Source organism: Delphinapterus leucas, chromosome 15 (genome assembly GCF_059928025.1).
Source record: "Delphinapterus leucas isolate spDelLeu-1000000601 "Yukka" chromosome 15, BTC_Dleu_Yukka2, whole genome shotgun sequence".
In the NCBI taxonomy this organism is placed as follows: Eukaryota; Metazoa; Chordata; class Mammalia; order Artiodactyla; family Monodontidae; genus Delphinapterus; species Delphinapterus leucas.
In genome coordinates this window covers 13,580,382-13,603,078 of record NC_143143.1, presented here as the reverse complement: position 1 = coordinate 13,603,078, position 22,697 = coordinate 13,580,382, and the positions used below count along the sequence as shown (strand labels likewise).

Sequence of the window (22,697 nt, the reverse complement as noted above, 5' to 3'; positions counted from 1 at the left end):
AATCTCCAAAATATATAAACAGCTCATGCAGCTCAATATTAAAAAAACAAACAACCCAATCCAAAAATGGGCAGAAGACCTAAATAGACATTTCTCCAAAGAAGACATGCAGATGGCCAAGAAGCACATGAAAAGCTGCTCAACATCACTAATTATGAGAGAAATGCAAATCAAAACTACAATGAGGTATCACCTCACACCAGTCAGAATGGGCATCATCAGAAAATCTACAAACAACAAATGCTGGAGAGGGTGTGGAGAAGAGGGAACCCTCTTGTACTGTTGGTGGGAATGTAAATTGATACAGCCATTATGGAGAACAGTATGGAGGTTCCTTAAAAAACTAAAAATAGAACTACCATATGACCCAGCAATCCCACTACTGGACATATACCCAGAGAAAACCATAATTCAAAAAGACACATGCACCCCAATGTTCATCGCAGCACTATTTACAATAGCCAGGTCATGGAAGCAACCTAAATGCCCATTGACATACGAATGGATAAAGAAGATGTGGTACATATATACAATGGAATATTACTCAGCCATAAAAAGGAGTGAAATTGGGTCATTTGTAGAGATGTGGATGGATCTAGAGACTGTCATACAGAGTGAAGTAAGTCAGAAAGAGAAAAACAAATATAATATGTTAACACATATATGTGGAACCTAGAAAAATGGTACACGTGAACCAGTTTGCAGGGCAGAAATTGAGACACAGATGTAGAGAACAAACGAATGCACACTAAGGGGGGAAAGGGCGGGGGCGGGGGTGGGGGTGGGATGAACTGGGAGACTGGGACTGATGTAGACACTGATGGGTATAAAATGGGTGACTAATAAGAACCTGCTGTATAAAAAATTAAATAAAAGAAAAAAAAAAAAAAGAAAATCTTGAGCTTAGAAAGAAGTCAGTTGAGACAGGCCCAGAGGGAAGTCAGGAGGCATCCTGATTTATTTAGCAGGTGTGAAAGGCCAGGCCAAGGCCAGCCTTGCCTGGGAAAGAATTCATTTGCAGCTGCCCAGCCAAGCCTGCTTCAACCCATCTCTGCAGCCACTGGGGAGGAAAAGGCACCTGGAGAAGATCAAGTGAAGGATCGCACTGAACTCTGAGGTTGATTCATTCCATGCTTGCGGATCCTTAGCCCCTCCCTCCCTCACATCGAATCTCTCAAATTTCAGTTTTCTTCTGATTCATGCCCCACTGTCACGCCTTCCTCTCCTCCTTTCCCAGCTCCGTCTCCATCCTGTCCCAGAGTTTCCCTGCTCTCTCACGATCCTAAACTACCCCTCAAGATGCAAACCCTCCTAATCTAATTGGCTGTGACCCACCAAGGTCAAGGTCACAGTCTCTGGACATTGAGTGTTCACTGTTTATCTGCGTGTGCCTCCATTTCCCAGCTGTAAAGTGGGAAATAAATAAGAGCTTTTATCGTGCGTGGCATTGCTTGTGTGTATTAAATCAGCTGGCCCAGTGCCCGGCACATGGGCAGTGATTCTCGTTAGCTATTGTGATGATGAGTGGTCCCTGGTGCCCGACCCTTCCATGGTGCCCTCTGGTTCCCCATTTCAATTTCCAAATTCCTGTCCTACAGCCTCCCGGAAAAAATGGCTACCCCTTGGTCTAAAGCAGTGTTTCTCAACCTTGTTTTTTATTATTACTCCCCTGCCCCTCCGAAGTCTTTTTAGATATTTTTTGCTAATTGCCTTCCTCTCTCATGGAATTTTAGTGTCATGGATACACTGTTTTGTTTTTTTCTTTTTAAATTTTATTTATTTATTTCTGGCCACACCATGCAGCATGTGGGATCTTAGTTCCCCAACCAGGGATCGACGCCACGCCCCCTGCATTGGAAGCATGGAGTCTTAAACACTGGACCACCAGGGAAGTCCCGGACACACTGTTTATGTACGTACGATGGCCCTTTGAAGCGTTACAAGCCATTGTAATAGCTAAGATCTGCCCCCTTCAATAACCAGTGTTATTACCTACCCCCCTACCCCCATGGGGGCCACAGTGCCCCAGGGAGAGGGCATGGTCTAAATCAGTGGTTCTCCACCAAGGCCAACTTTATTCCCTTCCCCTCTCCCCAGGGACATTTGGCAATGTCTGAATGTCTGAATATATTTTTGGTTGGTGAGGAGTGGGCACTACTGGGGGTAGAGGCCAGGGATGCTGCTAAACAGCCTATAACATACAGGGCATCGCTACCCCCTAAACCAATAATTACCCAGCCTTACATGTCAGCAGTGTCCAGGTGAGAAATTCTGACCCTCGAGACCTCTAGGGACTTCACCTCCAATGGAAGAAGTGTTCTAGGTTTAAAATTCAGCAGGGCTCTGGCTGGCTTTCAGAGATGCTCTCACAGGTGGAAGGGCCTTTCTTAAGATGGCATGGCGTGATGCAATGATAGCACAAGACCCGAACTCAGGGCTCCTAGAGGGACTAGCGAAGACCATACCTTCACCGCCAATGAGGTTCCCAGGCCCCGGGGAGACCCCAATTCTGGTCACCCCTGCCAAGCCCTCGTCCTGCAGAGACTCAAAGAGTCTGATTGTCAGAGGGTGGCCTTGACCTTTTTTTTTTGGCGGTACGCGGGCCTCTCACTGTTGTGGCCTCTCCCGTTGTGGAGCACAGGCTCCGGACGTGCAGGCTCAGCGGCCATGGCTCACGGGCCCAGCCGCTCCGCGGCATGTGGGATCTTCGCGGACCGGGGCACGAGCCCGTGTCCGCTGGATCGGCAGGCGGACTCTCAACCACTGCGCCACCAGGGAAGCCCTGACCTTTTAAATAAAAGAGAGCAAAGCCCCTACCAGCAAATCAGGGATTTCCACTGCAATTGGACCAGCCCGTCTCCCTTAGCTCTGCCTCTCATCCACGTGTGTTGTGGGTCACGTGGTTCTCCCTTCAATGAGAACCACGTACCCAACGTGCATGGTGGACTCTGGGGCCCTACATGATCTGGGCCCTTCCTGCCTTTCTGACCTCTTCGCTCTCAGTCTGCACGCTGACCGATCTGCTCAGCCATCCCTGCCTGGAGCTCAACCAACCCACGTGTCTCTGGAGCTCGAGGCCCTGCGAATTCTGTCCTCTGCTGTCTCCTTCCTCCTTCCAGTCATGCTTCAATATCATTCCCGAGACAGATCCTCCCTGACCACAAATGTCCCCGGCCTACCACCCTGGGGACAGCCTACCATCCCCTGTGCTCTCCCCGAGCACTTAGTGCTCTTCCTTCATGTAACGCATCTCAAGGCATCACTGTCTGTCTGTGTGTGTTTAGTTAGTTACTGTATGATCCCCCAACCAGACTGTCAGCTCTATGATGTCAGAGACCTGAAACCCCCAGGCCTCTCAGACTGCCAGCACACCCTAGATAAAAAAAGAATCAAAAGCTTCCAGACAAACCCAAAAGTCACCCTGGAAACCACAAACTACCACCAAATGCAGATAAGAGAAAAGGCGAGCACAGCTGTTCTGTCTCCACGTGGGTGAGCTCAGCACACACATTCTGTGAGCGTCACCAGTATCCCTGCTGACCAAGGAAGCCAGTTTTTAGCTACAGTATGTTAAGGACACACCTTGCTGCTTCTGAGGCAGTCAGCCCTCAGTCAGTGTTATCAGAGAGGCCAGTCTCTTCTAGAACCTGGGTGGTTCCTGCCTTCTCTGAATTGGAAAACTGCGTCTTCTGTCAGAGTAAGAAATGAAGCTGAGGTACGGTTACAGCAGAGTGGAGGGGTCACGGGAACAGGTGAGGAATCTGAGGGGCACAGAGAGACGTCAGGGGCAGAGACCCGCAGACCCCACCTTGTCCTGCAAGGCAGTCTTGCAGCATCTGTCATAGGGGGACCCAGAAATGGAACCAATCCTCACCACCTCCACCAGGAACCCTCTTTCGATCTCCTGATTCCCCACCACTTTGCTTCCACGTGACATGCAGCACTAAATCACATCTGGCCTGTACCGCGGTCAGCTGCACACCTGTCACTGTTCTCCATCACCGCAAGTCCTCCCAGCCTGCAACCTTTCCCCTCTCTGCCGACACGGGGCCTGATGCGACACTTAGCTCACTTTCTTGCATGCAGGACTCCAGACATGCCTATTGGACTAAATGTAACTCCTTCTAGGGTGGAAGACCAGACCAAGGTTGCAAGAACCAGACGTGGCAGCAGGGACAACCCATAAAGGAGATGGCAGAGTCAACAGGGGAAGGGAGGGAGGAGAGACTGAAGAGACTATCTCAGCCCCCTGCCATTGGATGGTGGATGTCTAATCCACCCAAGAGGAAGTGGAAAACACTTTCCAATGTGTAGATTATATTTCCCCCCAAATTGCCGCAACCATCTCTTCCATTCCACATGCTCTTTTGTAATGTGATTCTGCCCGTCCAGAAGTGGGGTCTATGTCCCCTCCTTGTGAGCCCCAGGCTTCCCCTGAATTGTGACTACAGTAGACATGACACTGGGTGACTTGGGTGGCAAGGTCATAAAAGGTGATGCAACTTCCATTGGGCTCTTTTGAGATGCTTAGTCTCATCACGTTGAGAAGGTGCCCAAACCAGCCCACCCGGGAGACGACCTGGAGAGCCATGTGGAGGCGTCCTACCTGGGAGCCAAGCTCAGGAGACAGTTAAAAGCCAGCACCAGCTGCCAGACATGTGCCTGAATATTCTAGATGGTTCCAACTCCCATCCTTTAAGTCTTTCTAGCTAAGGCCCCAGGCAGGGTGGACCAGAGACAAACCATCCCCACAATACATGTATTAGTTTCTTTGGACTGCTGTGATGAAGACCTCAAACTGGGGGGCTGAAAACAGAAATGTATTTTCTCATAGTTCTGGAGGCTGCAAGTCCACCAAGGTATTGGTAGGACCGCGCTCTCTCTGAACCCTTCCTTGGCCATCAGCTCTCTGTGCTCCTTGGCATTCCTTGGCTTGCAGCCGCATCGCTCCAATGTCTGCTTCTGTTGTCACAAGATGTTCTATGTGTCTGTGTCTTCGCCTCTTCTTATCGGAACACTGGCCATACCGGATTAGGGCCGGCCCTAATGACCTCATTTTACCTTGATTACACCTGCAGAGACCTTATTTCCAAACAAGGCCACAATCCCAGGTACCGGAAGTTAGGACTTCAACATCTCTTGGGGAAGGGGGGCATAATTCATCTCACAACACATTGTGCCCTGTCTGAATTCCCCACTCACAGGAGAGAGAATGAAATGATGGCTATTATTTTAATCCACTCATTTTGGGGCTACTTTCTTTTTTTTTTTTTGTCTGTGCCACATGGCTTGCGGGATCTTAGTTCCTCGACCAGGGATTGAACCCGGACCCCCTGCAGTGGAGTCCTAACCACTGAACCACCAGGGAATTCCCTGGGGCTATTTTCTCTGCAAATAGAACTGGAACATCAACCAACTCCCTCAAGCCCATCCAACTCTTCCATCATCTGGATCTTAAGAAGTTGTGCCTCCCACTTTCCTGCCTGGATACAGATCTCTTCTTAACAGCTTTACTAGAGTTTGTCATAGCTGCCAGTTCTTTAAGAAGACTGAGCATCTTGCCTCTGGGCTAATTTATCTTTGATAACTTTCCAAAAAAGAGCCCCAAATTTGCCACAACCATTCTAAGCCCAAAGGACTGGCTGATTTTCTGGGTGAGCAAAACAGGAGAACTTGGTATGAGCATCAGTGGAGGTAAAAAACATTTTTAAAAGAAAATGATAACCTTTCACTGAAATCTGCACATTCTTTTGGCCTCTTTGCATCAATAGAATGGACCTTTGTAATATCCTACATGGTTGTTCTTGTAGGAGGAGTGGAATTTGAATGTGTCACCAAAAGGTTAAAAAGACTCTAAATGCCAGTCAGAAAACATATGTGAGGTTTTAATGCCTCCCATTTCTGTCACATAGAGGAAACATATAGATGTATTTCAAAGCGTGAGTACTTTAAAATTTATGGCGTTGTCAAATGCACAATATATTTCCCTTTCAGATTTTCCAAAGCGGGGAGGGGATTAATTACAAAATAGTCAAACGAGGTGCCATTTCATCCTCGGTGAAGCAGACAGTGGCTATGCATGGCTGTCCCTGGAAGATGTGCCCCTACATGGCATTTTGCACGTGGACGAATGGTGGCTTCAAAGCTGAGGGTAACCTTCGGCAAATCCACTCACCATATGTCCACTTAGACTTCTTTCCCCAAAACTAACTGGCTTAAATAAGAGCTTCCACAAAAATAAAGGCCATTAGCATAAACAAAGAGTTTCCTTGCTGAGCTAGGCTGGTATGTAATACTTAGGAAATGATCTTTAAGGACAAATGGTTCCATCTGGGAAGAGTCTCCGGCACAAACTTTCCATTTTCAGAACATGATAAAGAGATGTCAGAGGTGCTTTCATGCTTGAATCTGGCTCCCTCAGTGGAGACTGCAGCTGAGTGAAGGGTTGCCCTATTCTGAGGGCCTTTAAGTGCAGCCAGCCCATGCAAGCATCATGCTGCAGAATGCGTGCGGGAGCCAGCCCAGGGCACTGGAACCCACCTGTCTCCGGTACTCCTCCAGGATTTCTCTCCACATTGCTTGCCCGGTCCATCATTTCTCCCTCTGGTCTTCCCAGCTCTCCAATCCTCTGGCTACACACTCCAGCCCCGATTCCTCCTCATGCCCCTTATGTTCTCATTTTAGTGATTCTTCAAGCTCTCTTCCCACTGCCCACTTCCCTGACCCTGGAAGCATCAGATTTCTAGGCCCAAACAGCCTTGGTTCCATAGGACCCCAGGCAGCTAAGGATGGCTCCCTCCTTGGCACCTTAGCAAGGGAAGAGGGGATAAAACACTGACGTTTCTCAGGCAAGCTCTCCTTCAATGGGCCAAAAGATGGGATGCCAAGGATGGATAACCTGGGTTTGTCCAACTGGCTCTCTGCACGACAGCAAATATCTGAGAGGCCCCCAGACATTCAACTATTTTCCTGTTGAAGCCCTAAAAACTTTGCAGTGGCAGTTTTCCTGAAAGCTGAGCACATCGCAGTGCCCAAGGCCCATGTTTGCAGACATCCACCCCACTACTGGATCCTGGGCTGAATTCAGTGGCTCAGGATCCTGGTGGCTGTTCTTTGTGGCATGGCATTCCACAAGCCTACGTGGTACAGGGAACGAGACAATTATGCCCTAAATATTGTAGAATAGGGACAGGTTGATTCCCACCCCCTTTCGTGTAGAAATAGTGGAAAATGGCAACAAACACACCAGGCAAGGATGCTACCTTCCAGTCTCCTGCCCCAGAAACCCAGAGCTATAGACCACCCATATCACTACAGTCTTAACTGGAGAGGATGGTATAAATTCAGGTTCACATTTATAGAGAATCAAATTATTGCTTTATTCCCAGGGAGATGAATGAGAGTGACAGACTTTTCAGAGTTGTAAAAATAGATGGATGCTTCCTATAAATAACTCACAGATGCCTACAATAATTGACAATAGATCTGGCAGTCTGGGAGCAGGCAAGTGAAATTCCAGATGGAATACCACAATATTTTCCAGTGGTAGAGTAGATGGTTTGGCTATTATGATAATACATTTCAGCAAGGCAAATATATCTCCCCTTAATAGAAATACATTAGACACCATTTATAAAAATATCAACATCGTGGTTCCGGTTCTCAAACTATAACTTACACATAAATATCACACAATTTATGGATGAGGAAATCCAATTTCATGCTGTTTCAAACACGTTTTTGTTTATTGCATAACTACAGTTCTCTATATATGAGATAGTGTATTACATGATAGAGGTGGATGGGCATCGTATCTATCTGGGTGTCTACACAGGAATTATGAGCACTGAATCTATTGCAAATGGAAGTACTTTATGATATGTATTATATACAACCAACGTCTTGAGCACCTACTATATGATGACATCATTACATAATCAGCAGTGTTGTCACCTCCATTCACAGGGTGGAGGGATGCAGTGCTCTGGATGAATAAATATTCTAAGCAATAGGTGAGCAAAAACCTCAGAGAGCTTTAGAGTCAGACAGATTGGGGTTGACTTCTGGCTCTTCCATTTATCAGCTGTAAGATCTTGGACAAATTACTTGCCTCCTAACAATCCCAGTGTCATCCATAAAATGGCATCGATAATGACTAATTCACAGGATGCTCATGGGGACTGAATAACCTCATGTTTGTAAAGTGCCTATGGGCACAGTGTCTGGCCCAATGTTAGTGCCAACCAACAGCAGATATTATTAAGTGTTTCTCTCTCCCATTTAAACGTCATGGCATTTGTGGGAAATGCCCGAATTTCTTCTTAAGCACCGAGTACAGACTAACTGAATACAGACTAACTGTGGTGCAAAAAAGTACTGCAACAGTGAAGGTTATAGAGAAGGTCAAGCCCGTGGGTTCTTCTCACCAGGGCCTCCCTTCTCTTCTCCCTGGTGTCCCTCTACTTATTGATGATGGTGTAGGTGTTTCTTGACATTCTCTGCCCACTTTCAGAATTTTTGGGGTCCTGTCTTTACCCCTATATGGGTAATTTTTCCTCTGTGGTTTAGCTTTGTTTATTTATTTATTTATGGTTGTGCCGGCTCTTAGTTGTGGCAGGTGTGTTCCTTAGTTGCGGCTCGCCGGCTCCTTAGTTGTGGCATGCGACCTCTTAGTTGTGGCAGGCGTGTGGGATCTAGTTCCCTGACCAGGGATCGAACCCGGGCCCCCTGCATTGGGAGCGTAGAGTCTTAACCACTGCGCCACCAGCGAAGTCCCTGGTTTAGCTCTGGTATGCAATGATTTAATTTAGCTTTGACAATCAATATGATGCTTTTTTGCAGGGGAGGGGGAGGGAGGAGTATTTTTTTTTTTATGCTTGGCAGTTCTTGAATTTTTTTTTCCAATACTCTAACAACAATAACAATCCTAGAGCCCCCGGTGAATCAGATACACGAGCTCAGCCACAGTGAAGGTGGGCTGGGACAGATTTACACACAAAATGAATCCACGTGAAGCAGCAGTCCAGACTTGCAGCTCCTCTGGCAGTGTGGGTTGCTGGACATCACAGAACCAAAAGCCTGAGAGGGTGCTGGGTAGAAATCAGCCTAAAAACAGAGGGCTCGGCCCGCACTGCTATGATTATACAGTGTTGCCAAAATTACACACAGGCACGTAGAGCAGTTTTATTCATAATTTCCAGATCTTGGAAGCAATCAAGATATCCTTTAGTAGAGGAATGGATAAGTAAACTGTGGTACATCCAAACAACAGAATTTTATTCAGCACTAGAAAGAAATGGGCAATCAAGTCACGAAAAGACATGGGGGAACTTTAAATGCAAATTACTACGTGAACGAAGCCAGTCTGAAAAGGCTACATACTGTACAATTACAAATGGACATGTTAGAAGACACAAAGCTATGGAGACAGTAAAAAGATCAGTGGTTGTCAGGGGCTGGGGGTGGGTGGGAGGGATGAATAGGTGGAGCACAGTAAAATTTTAGGGCAGTGAAAATACTGTGTATGACACTACAAGGATGGATACCTGTTATTGCCCAAACCCGTAAAATGTACACCACCAAGAATGAAACATAATGTAAACTATGGACTTTGGGTGATTAGGATGTGTCAGTGTAGGTTCATCTACTGTAACACGTGTACCACTCTGGTCAGGGATGTTATAATGGGAGAGGCTATGTATCTGTGGGGAAATCTCTCTACTGTGCTGTCAGTTTTGCTGTGAACCTAAAACTGCTCTTAAAAAACATAGTCTTGGGCTTCCCTGGTGGCGCAGTGGTTGAGAGTCCGCCTGCCGATGCAGGGGACGCGGGCTCGTGCCCTGGTCCGGGAAGATCCCACATGCCGCGGAGCGGCTGGGCCCGTGAGCCATGCCCGCTGAGCCTGCGCGTCCGGAGCCTGTGCTCCGCAACAGGAGAGGCCACAGCAGTGAGAGGCCCGCGCACCGCAAAAAACAAACAAAACAAAACAAAACAAAATCTTAAAAAATAGCCGAAACTTCAGGTCAAATAAGTTGTAAACTGACTTGTAACCTCAGCAAAATTTTTTAGAAAAGTAAATTTTGTTGTTCATTGTCATTTGGCTCTAACATCCTACATCAAGGAGGTGGCATAACCACAGAGAGAAAAATGATTTCAAATACCTTTAAAACACAGAACATTGACCACACATGACTAGTGGAATACATTCTAAGGACAAAATAAACCATAAAGAAACACTGAATTTCATTCAGTCAGCTTGTTAGCTGGCATTCTTATTTTGAATATATATACATACATATACAATATATACAGTAGAATAAAGCAAATAAGAAATTATGTCAATAAGAATATGACATTCTATGTATATTATAATAAGGCTTTCAGTGAAAGATAAGTATAAAATCAAAGAAGTAAAAATCCCGTAATCACAAATTTGAATTGGAAATATTCGTATGAAAGAACGACTTACATTTCTCTTTCTAAAAAAGTCAGTATTGTCCAACTTTTTTGAAAAGTCTCAGACAAGATAACAATCCAGTAGCAGCGAGCACCTTCACTGACAAGACTCTGGTCTCTAATTTCCCACTAGAAGGAATCAGGGATCCTTAGAGTAATGGCTGATTCCAGGTTTGAGACATAAAATATACGGGACAAGTCTGGAACCTCTTGGGCCAGAAAGCAAGGAAGCTCTGCGAAGTGGCTGTTCAGATGTTTTGCCATTTTTTAGTCTTGACTTTTAGGTTGTGTTATATATAATCTGGATAAGATTCCTTTGTCAGATATACTTCTCCCACTGTGTGGCTTGCCTATACATTTTTAAAGGTTATGCTTTGATGAGCTGAAATTTTAAATTTTGATTAAATCCAATTGATCACTTTGCTAAAAAACTGTTAACGTTTTCTGTACCCAGTCCAAAAAGTATTGCCTACCTCAAGATATTCTCTTTTGTTCTCTTCAGGGTTGTATGGATCATAGACCCAAAGGTAAAAGCTAGAACCATAAAGCTTCCAGAAGAAAATACAGTGGAACATGAATAAACAAGCCACAGGCCAGAGAAAAATATTCACAGTATGTATATCTGAAAAAAAGATCATACCCAGAACACATATAATGAATCCCTACAAATAAAAATAAAAATAAAATAACACGATGGTTAAAAATGGGCAAAAGAAGATGTGCAAATTATCCATAGGCACAAGGAAATCAAGGCACAAGCTATCAAGGAAATGTAAATGGAAACCACACCGAGGTACCACTTTAAACCTACTGGATTCGTTAAAATAAATACCGACAATACCAAGTACTGGCAAAGATGTGGACACCTGGACCTCTCATACAATGGTGGCGTGAGGGGAAAATGGTACAAACACTTTAGACACTTGTTTGACCATTTCTTAAAAAGTTAAACATACATCTTCACTACATTCTAGCTATTAAATTCTTATGTACTTACCCAATAAAATTTAAACATATGTCCAAAAAAGACTTTAACATGTATGTTCATAACAGTCCTAAATTGGAAAGAACCCAACTATCCTTGAGCAAAAAACTTAATATACAAATGATCCTATTTTCACACAATAGAGTACTTCTCAGAAATAAAAACAACATGGAGGAATCTCAAAAACATTAATTAGTTAAAAGATTAGAGTATATAAGGTTTGATTCCATTTATGGGAAGTTCTAGAACAGACACAACTGACCTATGGTGATAAAAATCAGAAAATGGTTGCCTGGAGCGGGTGGTGTAGGGGAGTAGAGAGAAAAGATAGGAAAGTGGCAACAAGGGACTTTTCTCAGGCAAAGGAAATGTTCAATATCATGTTTGGGGAGGTGATTATTGGGATGTATGTAACTGGGAAACCCATTAGACTGAAGACTGAAAATCTGCATTTTCCTGTATTAAATAAGACTTTAATAAAAACACATACAGAATGGGCAAAAAATGAATAATGACTGTAATGGATTTAGAAACATAAAAAATATATATATATTTTTTAACATCTTTATTGGAGTATAATTGCTTTACAATGGTGTGTTAGTTTCTGCTTTATAACAAAGTGAGGCAGCTATACATATACATATGTTCCCATATCTCTTCCCTCTTGCATCTCCCTCCTTCCCACCCTCCCTATCCCACCCCTCTAGGTGGTCATAAAGCACCGAGCTGATCTCCCTGTGCTATGCGGCTGCTTCCCACTAGCTATCTACCTTACGTTTGGTAGTGTATATATGTCCATGCCACTCTCTCACTTCGTCCCAGCTTACCCTTCCCCCTCCCCGTGTCCTCAAGTCCATTCTCCAATATATTTTTTAAAAATAACACTACTGGAAAAGAGCCTATTGGTCACCTTTGGAGGTTGCTATGGCACCAAATCAATATTCTAAAACTGTTTAAATAAAAGGAAAGAATCAAGCATTTATCCAGGCTTTCCTGTTTCAACTATATTTCAGAGTATCCAAATCGTTGATGAGGTTAAGTTCATTTTTAGTAGAATTATGGCTTAGAGGTGCAGGATGAATGTAAAATTTAAAAATCACCATTTCGTAAACCCTAATGAAACAAAGGATCTGGGCAATGATCATTAGCGGCTGCCAAAACCATGAGGTGAAAGGTTGAGTGGGGAATTTTATAATGGATAAATCAGTCTGAAAACACATGGACCTACTATTGAATCTTAACATCACTAAAATCCAGACAACCAGATGGTATGCATCTCCTAATGTGATGTGATAGGAAGTTTACAGCATCACCTACAGCATCACCTAAAGTGTTCTTGTGGGAAAGAAGGAAGGGCTGGAAAGAAGGAAACTGAGTCTAATCAACCTTCTAGATCTAATACGGCTTAGAGAAAATGGAGATTAGAGGAACATGTTGAAGACATTAAGTGGACTCAATCCGTGAAGTCCAGATTGTGCAAAATTTTACAAGGCAGATGGTTTGGCGTCTTCAGTAGATGAATGACGCGAGAATAATAAAGGTGAGGGGAAATGTTTAGATTAAAAGATACTTAAGAGGAATCTGGGTGGGGAGGGATAAATTGGGAGTATGGGATTAACAGACACACACCACTATATATTATAGATAAACACCAAGGATTTACTGTATAGCACAGGGAACTCTATTCAATATCTTTACAATGACCTGAAAATATATATAACTGAATCACTTTGAAACTAACACAACATTGTAAGTCAACTATACTTCAATTAAAAATTAAAAAAACTCAAAAGAGGCATATCAACCAAATGCAATTTGTAGACCTTGTTTGGAAAGGTCTACAAATCGCATTTGTCGTTGTTTTCGTTGCTGAGAAAATCTCACAGAATTTTGAGAAATCTTTTTGAGAAGCATGAACCGGTAATGGATTTTACTATGTGTAAATTTACTTTGAGCCTACGCTTTAGAAAAGTCTTTATATATTAGAAATGCACTCTAGAGTTTTTATAGGCAGAAAGATATGATGTCTAGGGATTTGCTTTTTAAAAGCTGAGAGGCGGCAACTGAAAAACACACAGCAAAATGTTGCTATTTGTTGAAGCTGAATGATTTGTACATTTGGATTCATTAGACTGTTCTATTTTTGTGTATGTTTCAACTTTTCCATAATAAAATGTTGAATAAAAATAAAAGAAATTAACATAAACTGTAATGACAATTCTTCATTCTCCAATTTGTTTTGAGGGGAAAAAAAAGTAACAAGAGGCAGTATCATCTAAACCCTTCATCCACTCGGGGTGGAATTCCCAGCCGGTACAAAATTATCATTAAAGATTTTAGAAACTCTATGGAAACCATTTTATTCTACAAACTGACATGATGTTGCTGGCCGTCCTTGGGAAAGTCTCTTGTGGAAGGCTTGTTTGGGGGGCGGGGTGTGTATATGCATATGTGTGTTTTTTCAGCTTTTCTTATTTAAGAGGATGGCAATACACTTTAGAGATAAGTCAGCCTAAACCCTGAGCCCCACTGTCCAGTGGAGCCCAGAGTGGCACGGTGAACACCCCATACTTCTCCTGGAACCTCGTCCCAATTCCTGCTCTTGGTTGGGACCCCGTCCTACGCCCGTGCTCCCTCAACATCTCACTGCCAGGTCACAGAGGACTGTTACTCCTCAAACTCAATGTTTCTAAAATGGAACTTCTCGAATTCCCACCTACAGACCTTCTTCTCTGCCAGTGTTCTCTAAGTGAATCCACCCGGTTGCTCAGAAACCTGGGAGCTACCCCACACTCCCCTCTCATCCATTCCTCATGTTCAATCATCCACCAGCTCCTGTTCATCATGTCTCCTGAATGGTGCCCAGATCCATCCCTTCCTCCCCATGCCTGCTTTGGGTATGTATACACACTCTTCTCAAATCCACTCTCTCTTGGTTTTTCTCTTATTCTGGGTCCCTTCTTCTCAGTTTCCTTTCCAGCCACTCCTTCCACACCTTAAATGTTGCTTGTTTTCTGGACTTCTGTCTTATCCCCTCTTCTCATTTCTCTATGCAACCTGTTGCCTCTGGCAACTTCAAATATGATCTAGGTACCAAAGATGCTCAAGTCTATCTCAAGCTTTGTCCTCTACCCTTAGCTTAATCTCCACACAACCAACTGCCTACTGGATGAACTGGGCAGTGTCAGGAACTTCAGACTGACCACACCTCAAACAGAAAGCATGATCTTCTGCCTTCTCCCAGGCATCCTCCAACGGTGCCTCTCAGAGAACAGCAACGCCCAATTGTTCAAGCTAGTGACTTCAGAGTCAGCCTTGACCCCCGCTTCCCTTCATCCCCTCTGTACACTCAATCCTCAGATCCTGTCTATCCTGCCTTCTGAATTTGTCCATTTCTCTCCCACTGCCCCAACCATAGTCCAGGCTCTCTCACTGTCCCTCCTCTGAGTCCATCCAGCTTTATCATCCATTCTCCACACGGCAGTCATAATGGTCCTCTTATTAAAAAAAAAAAAATTCTGATAACCTCGCTCCCCTTAAATGCCTCCAGAGGATCTGGGTTATGGGTAAAACATGGGACTATGTGTAGATACACATACACACACAGATATATGTCTCTTATATCGCATATGTCTTTTTTTTTTCTTTCAAAACGTCCACAGTGGTCCTTAAGAGAAAGCCAAATTCTTGTTTACAAGTCTTGCATAATCTAACGCCACTAGATCGCTGCCACTACATCTAACATATTTCCCTCTCCCTTTACCTGTTCCAGCCACCTGGAACGCCTCGCAGTTCCCAGAATATATTTCCTTCCCAGAATTCCAAACGTTTGCACATGCTTTTCTCTCTGCCTGAAATATCCTTTTCTTTTTAAGACCAGTCTATTGAGGCATGATTGACATTAAAAAGCTGTACATATTTAACATATACGACTTGATGAGTTTGGAGATAAGGATACCCCTGGGAAACCATCACCACAATCTATGCTATAAACATACACATCACTTCCAAACGTTTCCTCCTCCACTCTTTACTTATTATTACTGTGCACCTTAAACTTACACAGTGATGTATGTCAATTATATCTCAATAGATAAACAAACAAACCTTTTTTGAAAAGAACACAACATAAGATCTACTGTCTTAGCAACATTTTAAGTATGCAATGCATTGTTAACTATAAGTACTATGCTGTCTAACAGATCTCTACAACTTAATCATCTCATACAGCCAAAACTGTCTGGAATATTCTTTTACTCTTACACTCCACTTCCACACCTTCTTGGCCTATCTAAATTCAACATATTTTTCAAGTCTTCAACATCGTTTCCTTAGGGAGGCACTTCCCAACTCCCTAGAGTAGCATATATTCCCCTGTTATCTTCTCCTCTATTCTCCCCTTGTCCTATCTTTTCACACTCATCCCATTGGTAATTACTTATTAAATGAATGGTTTTTCTGCCTGACTATAAACTTCATGGAGATAGGGACCATGTCTGTCTACTGTGGTCTCCCTAGCAAAAGCGTCTGCTAGAGCAGGGAAGGCTCCCCGTTATATCCAGAAGCATTCATCTGAACTGTTGGCCACCTGAAATAGATGCATCCAGATTAAAGACCAGTCGGTGAAATCTCAAAGCCTATTCTATCTACACGAGACCAGGGACTTTCGCTCTGAATTTTATCACAGGTATACTCTAACCCTGCACTATGAAGACCTTCCCATAGCCAGAGATGACCAACGCCAATAGGGAAGGAAGAACCAAAGACTCATACAGTCTAAGGATTAGGAAAACGAGACAGAACTGATGGTTTGGTCACCTCCAGGAGTGACCATTATCCAAATCACAACATCCAATAGATAGAGCAGACTTAAGCCCAAGAGTTCCAAATGGAAGACAAAGGACACAAGAGGCTTCTGGACATTGGGGATTTTGATGTCAAGGGTCTGACGGAGGGCAGGGAGGAGCCTTCATGGTTAAAATGGATGCTGGGTGATGAGTCCCAAAGCCCATGGACAGAGGAGTGGCTGGGGTGGGGATCAGAGCATCAGTCAACAGCACTTGTCGGAGCGGTTTCATGTTTCTCCTTGGGCTGTTATCCATCTTCAGACATCAGTACTCCTGATTCTTGAACTTTCAGAGTCAGACCAGGACTGTATATGCCATCAGCCCCCCTGATTATGAGGCCTTTGGACTCACACTGAATTATACCACCAGCTTGTCAGAGACAAGACACAAGATCGGGAGCAAAAGAAAAAAAGAAAAAAAAAAAAAGAACAAGAGATGGGGCAAAGAGTGGGAGAGGGAGATTCCATGTTCATCTGGAGCCCTGGGACTTAGGCCACCCCAGACAGCCCATAATTTCTAAGCCCTTTGAAGGAGGCAGTCCTTCAAATGCTGGTCTCGACAATATTTTCAACAACAAGGTACACACATAGGAATTCTGCCTTTTATTCGGTTCTTGAGATTCATGGTGAGCTAAGACCTTTTCTGGTGGCTTGAGGATCTGACAGCATCTTTCTATTGCCTTCCTTTCAGATTAGCTGCCAGACAGGATTCCGTAGTGGTGTATGTCAGGCTCTTATATGAGAGCTCAGAATAAGAAAGTGCCCCTTCTTCCCAAAGCAGACGGATATATTGGAGAAACCTGAAGCCATCTGATTTTATACCACTTAAAAGTAATCTATCTGGTCTTTTCTCCTCGGAGAATTTTTTTTCCTCTTACCCTTTAGACATGTTACTATAACATGCCTCGTTAATGGTTTCTGATTAATGTCACTCAGAACAAGATGAAACCTTTCAATTTCTGATCTCATTTATTTTCTCAGCCCTGGAAAGCTTTTTTTCCCCTCCACTGTATCGACTGTTTTGGTCACAGGCAAGCTTGCCTTTCATCCAAACAATAGCCCTAGAGTAAACCCTACTGTTTTTATTTCCCTGAACCACAGTGAGAATTTCTATTCTTCCTGTTCTTTAATTACTGAGGATGGAATTAAAAAGTAATGAAAAATGTTAGAGAATAGTTAGATCACAGATGGACCTATTTCTTAGTCAAAGAAATTACAAAGATGTGGTCTCATATTAAAATTTCCCCACTTAACTAAAGCATAGAATTTTATGTCATTTCTTACAGGTTATTATAGGTTAATTTATATAATGTATGTGTGTACACTTTATATAATTATATATGTGTATATATGTGTACATATATTACATAAGCTCTGAGTTTTTTCAAGCAGCAGGGATGGCTTTCTTAATAATGTATTTTTCAAGGTGGGCCTTGAAGCATGTGGACTCTCACCCGGGTTCGTTTCTGAGAATAGATACGTGTTTGCCAGGAAGCCGGCTAAGGTCGGGTGTAGATCAGGGGCTCTGAAACTTGGGTGTGTAACGGAATCATCTGGAAGGCTTATTAAAACACAGGTTGCTGGACACCACCCCAGAGTGTTAGTAAGTGTAGGATGGGGCCCGAGAACCTGCATTTGTAACAAGGGCCAGGTGACGTGGATGCGCTGGTCAGGGACCACACCTTAAGAACACAGACTACTGTGTAGATGGTGGCTACGTGGACCCTGGACCCAGGCCTTGGCCCTTAGGGTACCAACAGCAGTCAATTCCTGCTTTCAGAATCAGCAGAAAACCAAAGCTTCTGTGGAGAGTCAGCTCGTAGGTCATGGGATGACACGGTCTATGGGAAGTAAGAGGCATAAACATTCCCAAATGTCCAGCGTGGATGCCGGACGTGCCCGGGATAAGAGGCAAGTGATTGCACGAGGGTGGGATCCGAGCCCCATCCATCGGACGCTTACATAAAGACGCGTGGAGAACAGCCAGACACGGAGCTACCCCAGAGAAGACAAGTCAGAGAGCAGGCTCTGGGCCCCATCGCTCCAGCCTGCCACATGGAGATGCAGAGCGGAACTCACGGGCCCTCAGCTCACGGCACAGGGGCTGTGCTCCACTAGGCTGTACTGCTGCAGGGCCAAGACTCACAAGCCCCTCCCCTCCTGCAGGGATCGCGTAGCCACGAAGGACTGTCACTGTCATCAACACGGAGCCTGGCAGAGCCTGGCAGAGCCTGGCAGAGCCTGGCACCCAGACCTTTGCTTTGCAAGCATGGGGAGACCAACATCCTAGCAATTCTTAGCAGTGGGTTCCACGGTCACCACCTCTGTTCTCCCCAGAGCGCAGCCTGCCCCTGCAATAAAATCTGGGGGCCCTCCTGTCCCCATAACCCCTCCACCTGTGCCCCTGCCTCCGTAGGGACAGTGCTCCCTCATCCTGTTCTCCCCTCTGTTGGTGACGTCTGACCCTCCACTGGGTTCCTTCTCACAGCATATAGAGACATTCAAATCTCCCTTAATAAAAGTATTAAATTATTAAAATTACAAAATTATTATGAATTTTAATAATTGTACACATATTATATACAAATATACATATAATTTTATAAACTATCATAAAATTTATAAAAAATGTAAGAAGTTTAACCATCTCAATGCAGGGCTGCCTTCAGCTCCTTCCTTTCACAAATAAGTACCTGGACAAGTTATCACCACCATCGGGCTTGTCTCCATGATGTCGCTGCTTCTACGCATGTTGGGTCCTAATAGGCATTCAGTCATCAATCTAACAGATACCTACTGAGCCATGTGTTAAGCATGGTTCTACATGCTTGGGATGCAAAGGTGAGCCCCACAAAGATCTGTGCCCCATAAAGCTTGCAATCTAGCTAGTAAAGGTAGAGAAATACAATACGCATAATAAATAAGTCAATTCCCTGGCGTGCTAGAAGCGGATGAGAGCTGAGGAAAAGAGCAGCGTGAGAAGGGATGAGGAGATGGGGGCAGGGTAGAGACTGAAGTTACAGTCCAAGTTCAACACGCTGGGCCCAAATCTTTTCCTTCAATTAAATTTCAAATGGGTAAATGCCAAGTATATTAGCTACGATAACATATTCATGGGCTTCTTAATTGCTCGGCTTTCAAAGAAATCTTATGCAAATTCCACTTAGGAAAGAACCCAGCCTGGAACTGAAAACACAGCAAGAGTCTGCAGTCTCCAAAAGGGAGTGATTTTAGGATCCAGGGAAGGTCTCCACCATCCTTTGCTTCCGCAGCCTGGACGTTCATTACATCATGAGGACATGAAGCCTTCCATTCCACGAAGGGGGCTCAGGTGTAGAGGAGGGGGCAATGCAGTGTCTTAAAGGTCCTGAGCAGTTAGGGATAACGAGTGAAATCTGACACAGAGAGCAGGCTTTGACTGGAGTACTTGCACTAGGTACTGGGTACTTGCCTGGCTAGAACAAGGAGATTCCAGCAGCGGAAGGAGGAAGAAATTCAATAAACTTAAACCTTACAGTTGTGTCCTGAGTCGTTCCCAACAAGCCTACTTCCCAGGGGCTCAGGAATGCACAAGCTCAGGACAGGGAGCAGTGGGGACACAGAGACCCCAGCTGGGCATCATCCCCCAGGACCCCCCTCTTTGCGGTACGGAGGAGGACGTACCAGTTAAGCGGTTACCAGGTGTCCCCCATCCACACCCCTCATTCGGGTTCATTCACTAAAGTGAAGAGGTTGGAATGCATCAATTTGTCCAACTTTTTTGTTTACGGTGAACTTCATCTTTCAACCAGAATCTTAAGCAATACCCAGTGTCTGAAACATCCAGCAGTGGAGCGGATCTGAATGGGGGGCCAGCGAGAGGCCCATTCTGCGTCTTCTTCCCCCCCCCATTATCCTCCTTAGAAGCATTTCTGAGAAATGGGAGAGTCCCACAGAACATGGTCCTTCTCTCCTCTGGCAACTTATGATTCTATGATGTACATGAATTGTCAAAATATGTAGCATGTAAATTCTAATTTAAGGAGATGATTTAATTTTAAGAAAAATTTAAGGAGAGAGTGAAACTGGATGGGAGTGGGAACCAAATTCTCTAGCTAATGTCCAGATTGGGTCGCCCAGGCATGAACAAATTGTTCAACCTTTCGAGGGGCGAAGGCCAGGTCTCCCCCAGTCTGAGGAGGGGTGACAACCCTGCTGGAACATCTTTAGGAACAGAAGTGGGGTGAATGATTCTGTCATTCACCAGCTAAAGAAGCTTCAAATACACAGCAAAAATGACCAGGCAGTTCTACTCACAAACACAAACAGACTAAGAGGAAAGGATGCCATGTCACAAACCTTGATTCCAAGTTCGATATTTTCTCCTCCATACACATCCATCCCAGGGTCCAGAAGACCAATTTCACCAAAGAACTTCCTGTTGACCACAAACGAGCAGCCAATCATGGCTGGCGTTCTGCGGGAGGGAGAAAGAGGCAACAGTCATGTGAAACATACACGCGAATATTACTCAGCCACGAGAAAAGGGAATCCTGACATTTGCAACAACACAGATGGACCTTGAGGGCGTTATGCTGAGTGGAACAAGTCAGAGAAAGACAAATACTGTAGAACTCTCTTATATGTGGAATCTAAAACAGTCAAATCATAGAAACAGAGAGTAGATTGGTGGTTACCAGAGGCTGGGGCATGGAGGAATTGGGGAGATGTTGGTCAAAGGGTCTAAAGTTGCAGTTAGAAGATAAACAAGTTCTGGGGATCTAATGCACAGCACTGTGATTATCCTTAAGAATACTGGACTTGGGGTTTCCCTGGTGGCGCAGTGGTTGGGAGTCCGCCTGCCCACGCAGGGGACACAGGTTTGACCCCTGGTCCCGGAGGATCGCACATGCCACGGAGCGGCTGGGCCTGTGCGCCACAACTGCTGGGGCTGCGTTCTGGAGCCCGCGAGCCACAGCTACTGAAGCCCGTGCGCCTGGAGCCCGTGCAACGGGAGAGGCCACCGCAGTGAGAGACCTGCGCACTGCAATGAAGAGATGCCCCCGCTCGTCTCGACTAGAGAAAGCCTGTGCGCAGCAACGAAGACCCAACGCAGCCAAAAATAAATAAATTAATAAATAAATTAATTTTAAAAAGTAAAAAGAATACTGGACTTCCCTGGTGGTCCAGTGGGTAAGCCTCCGCACTCCCAATGCAGGGGGCCTGAGTTTGGGGAACTAGATCCCACATACCTGCCACAACTAAGAGCCTCCATGCCGCAACTAAAAGATCCTCTGTGCCACAACTATGACCCCATGCAGCCTAAATAAATAAAATATTTTTTAAAATACTGTATTTATATACTTCAAAGTTGCCAAGAGAGTAGATCTTAAATATTCTCATCACAAAAAGAAACGATAATTATGTGACCTGTTAGGGGCGTTAGCTAATGCTACGGTGGTTATCTTATTGCAATACAGAGATCAAGTCAACATGCTGTGTACTTTAAACTTACACAGTGTTATGTGCCAATTGTATCTCACTTGAAGGAGGGGGAGGAGAAGAAGCCGCCTCTAAGGCATTTTACTGGTGCCGTAGGGGGTAAAGAAACACACGACATACTTCCTGCGTTCAAGCAACTAAGTTATTATTATTACTATGATGATCGCAGCCATTTATCGAGTCATTACTACATCTCAAGCATAAAGGCAAAGCACATTTCACACACTCTCTCACTTAAAAACATCCATGGTCGTGTGAAGGAGGTAGGACCTCTCCAGCTGAAGCCCGCGGAGAGCTCGCGACCTGGCATGAATCAGAGTAGAGGTCAGGACCCAGCCAACTGCAAAGCCCTTTTTAGCCTTTCTGCTTCACTGCACTCTTCAGAAATGGCTTCGTGAAGGAGCCGGCAAACCCCCAGACTGCCAAACGCCAGAAATGCCATTCAGATGCTTTCCTGGGCGAAACAGACGTCTCATACGGGAGGCCCCGTGAAACTCCACTGGGGCCGCCGGGAAGCTCTCCGGTGGGAGGCTCCTGAGCTGAACTGTAGACCTCAATGTTAGATCCTCGTCCGCTCCTCCAGATCTCGAGCTTGACTTTGACCTTAACGTCCAGATTTTTGACTCCTCTCGGTGCCCACGTGGCACGGCAGCAGTGGGACTCACTGGAAAGGTGAGTGTTCAGAGTTGAACGGACCTAGTTTGATGAACATGGGTGCTGCCATGGGAAAGTGTACTTGTGTGAAGTTAATGGGCCCTCCTGGATCCCAGTTAAGTCTCTGTGGAGTATCGCTGTGAAAAGATATGCAATGAGCTCAGTGCAGAGAGCAGGGGCTCAATAAATAAGGCTCCACTGCCCTCCGCGTTTCTCCAGGAAGCTCACACCAATCACAACTATGGACACAGGACACTGCCCTCTACTGGGGCAGCT

The 22,697-nt window shown here is 44.8% G+C and overlaps 1 protein-coding gene across 1 annotated transcript in view; it reads right to left on the bottom strand.

Annotated features, from left to right (window-relative positions):
• GALNT17 (polypeptide N-acetylgalactosaminyltransferase 17) overlaps positions 1–22,697 on the bottom strand; it is a 197,057-nt gene that overhangs the window by 45,398 nt on the left and 128,962 nt on the right. Inside the window, exon 5 of the mRNA XM_089896587.1 lies at positions 20,625–20,742. Within this exon, the coding sequence (XP_089752713.1) occupies positions 20,625–20,742 (118 nt within the window). The remainder of the gene's footprint in view (positions 1–20,624; positions 20,743–22,697) is intronic.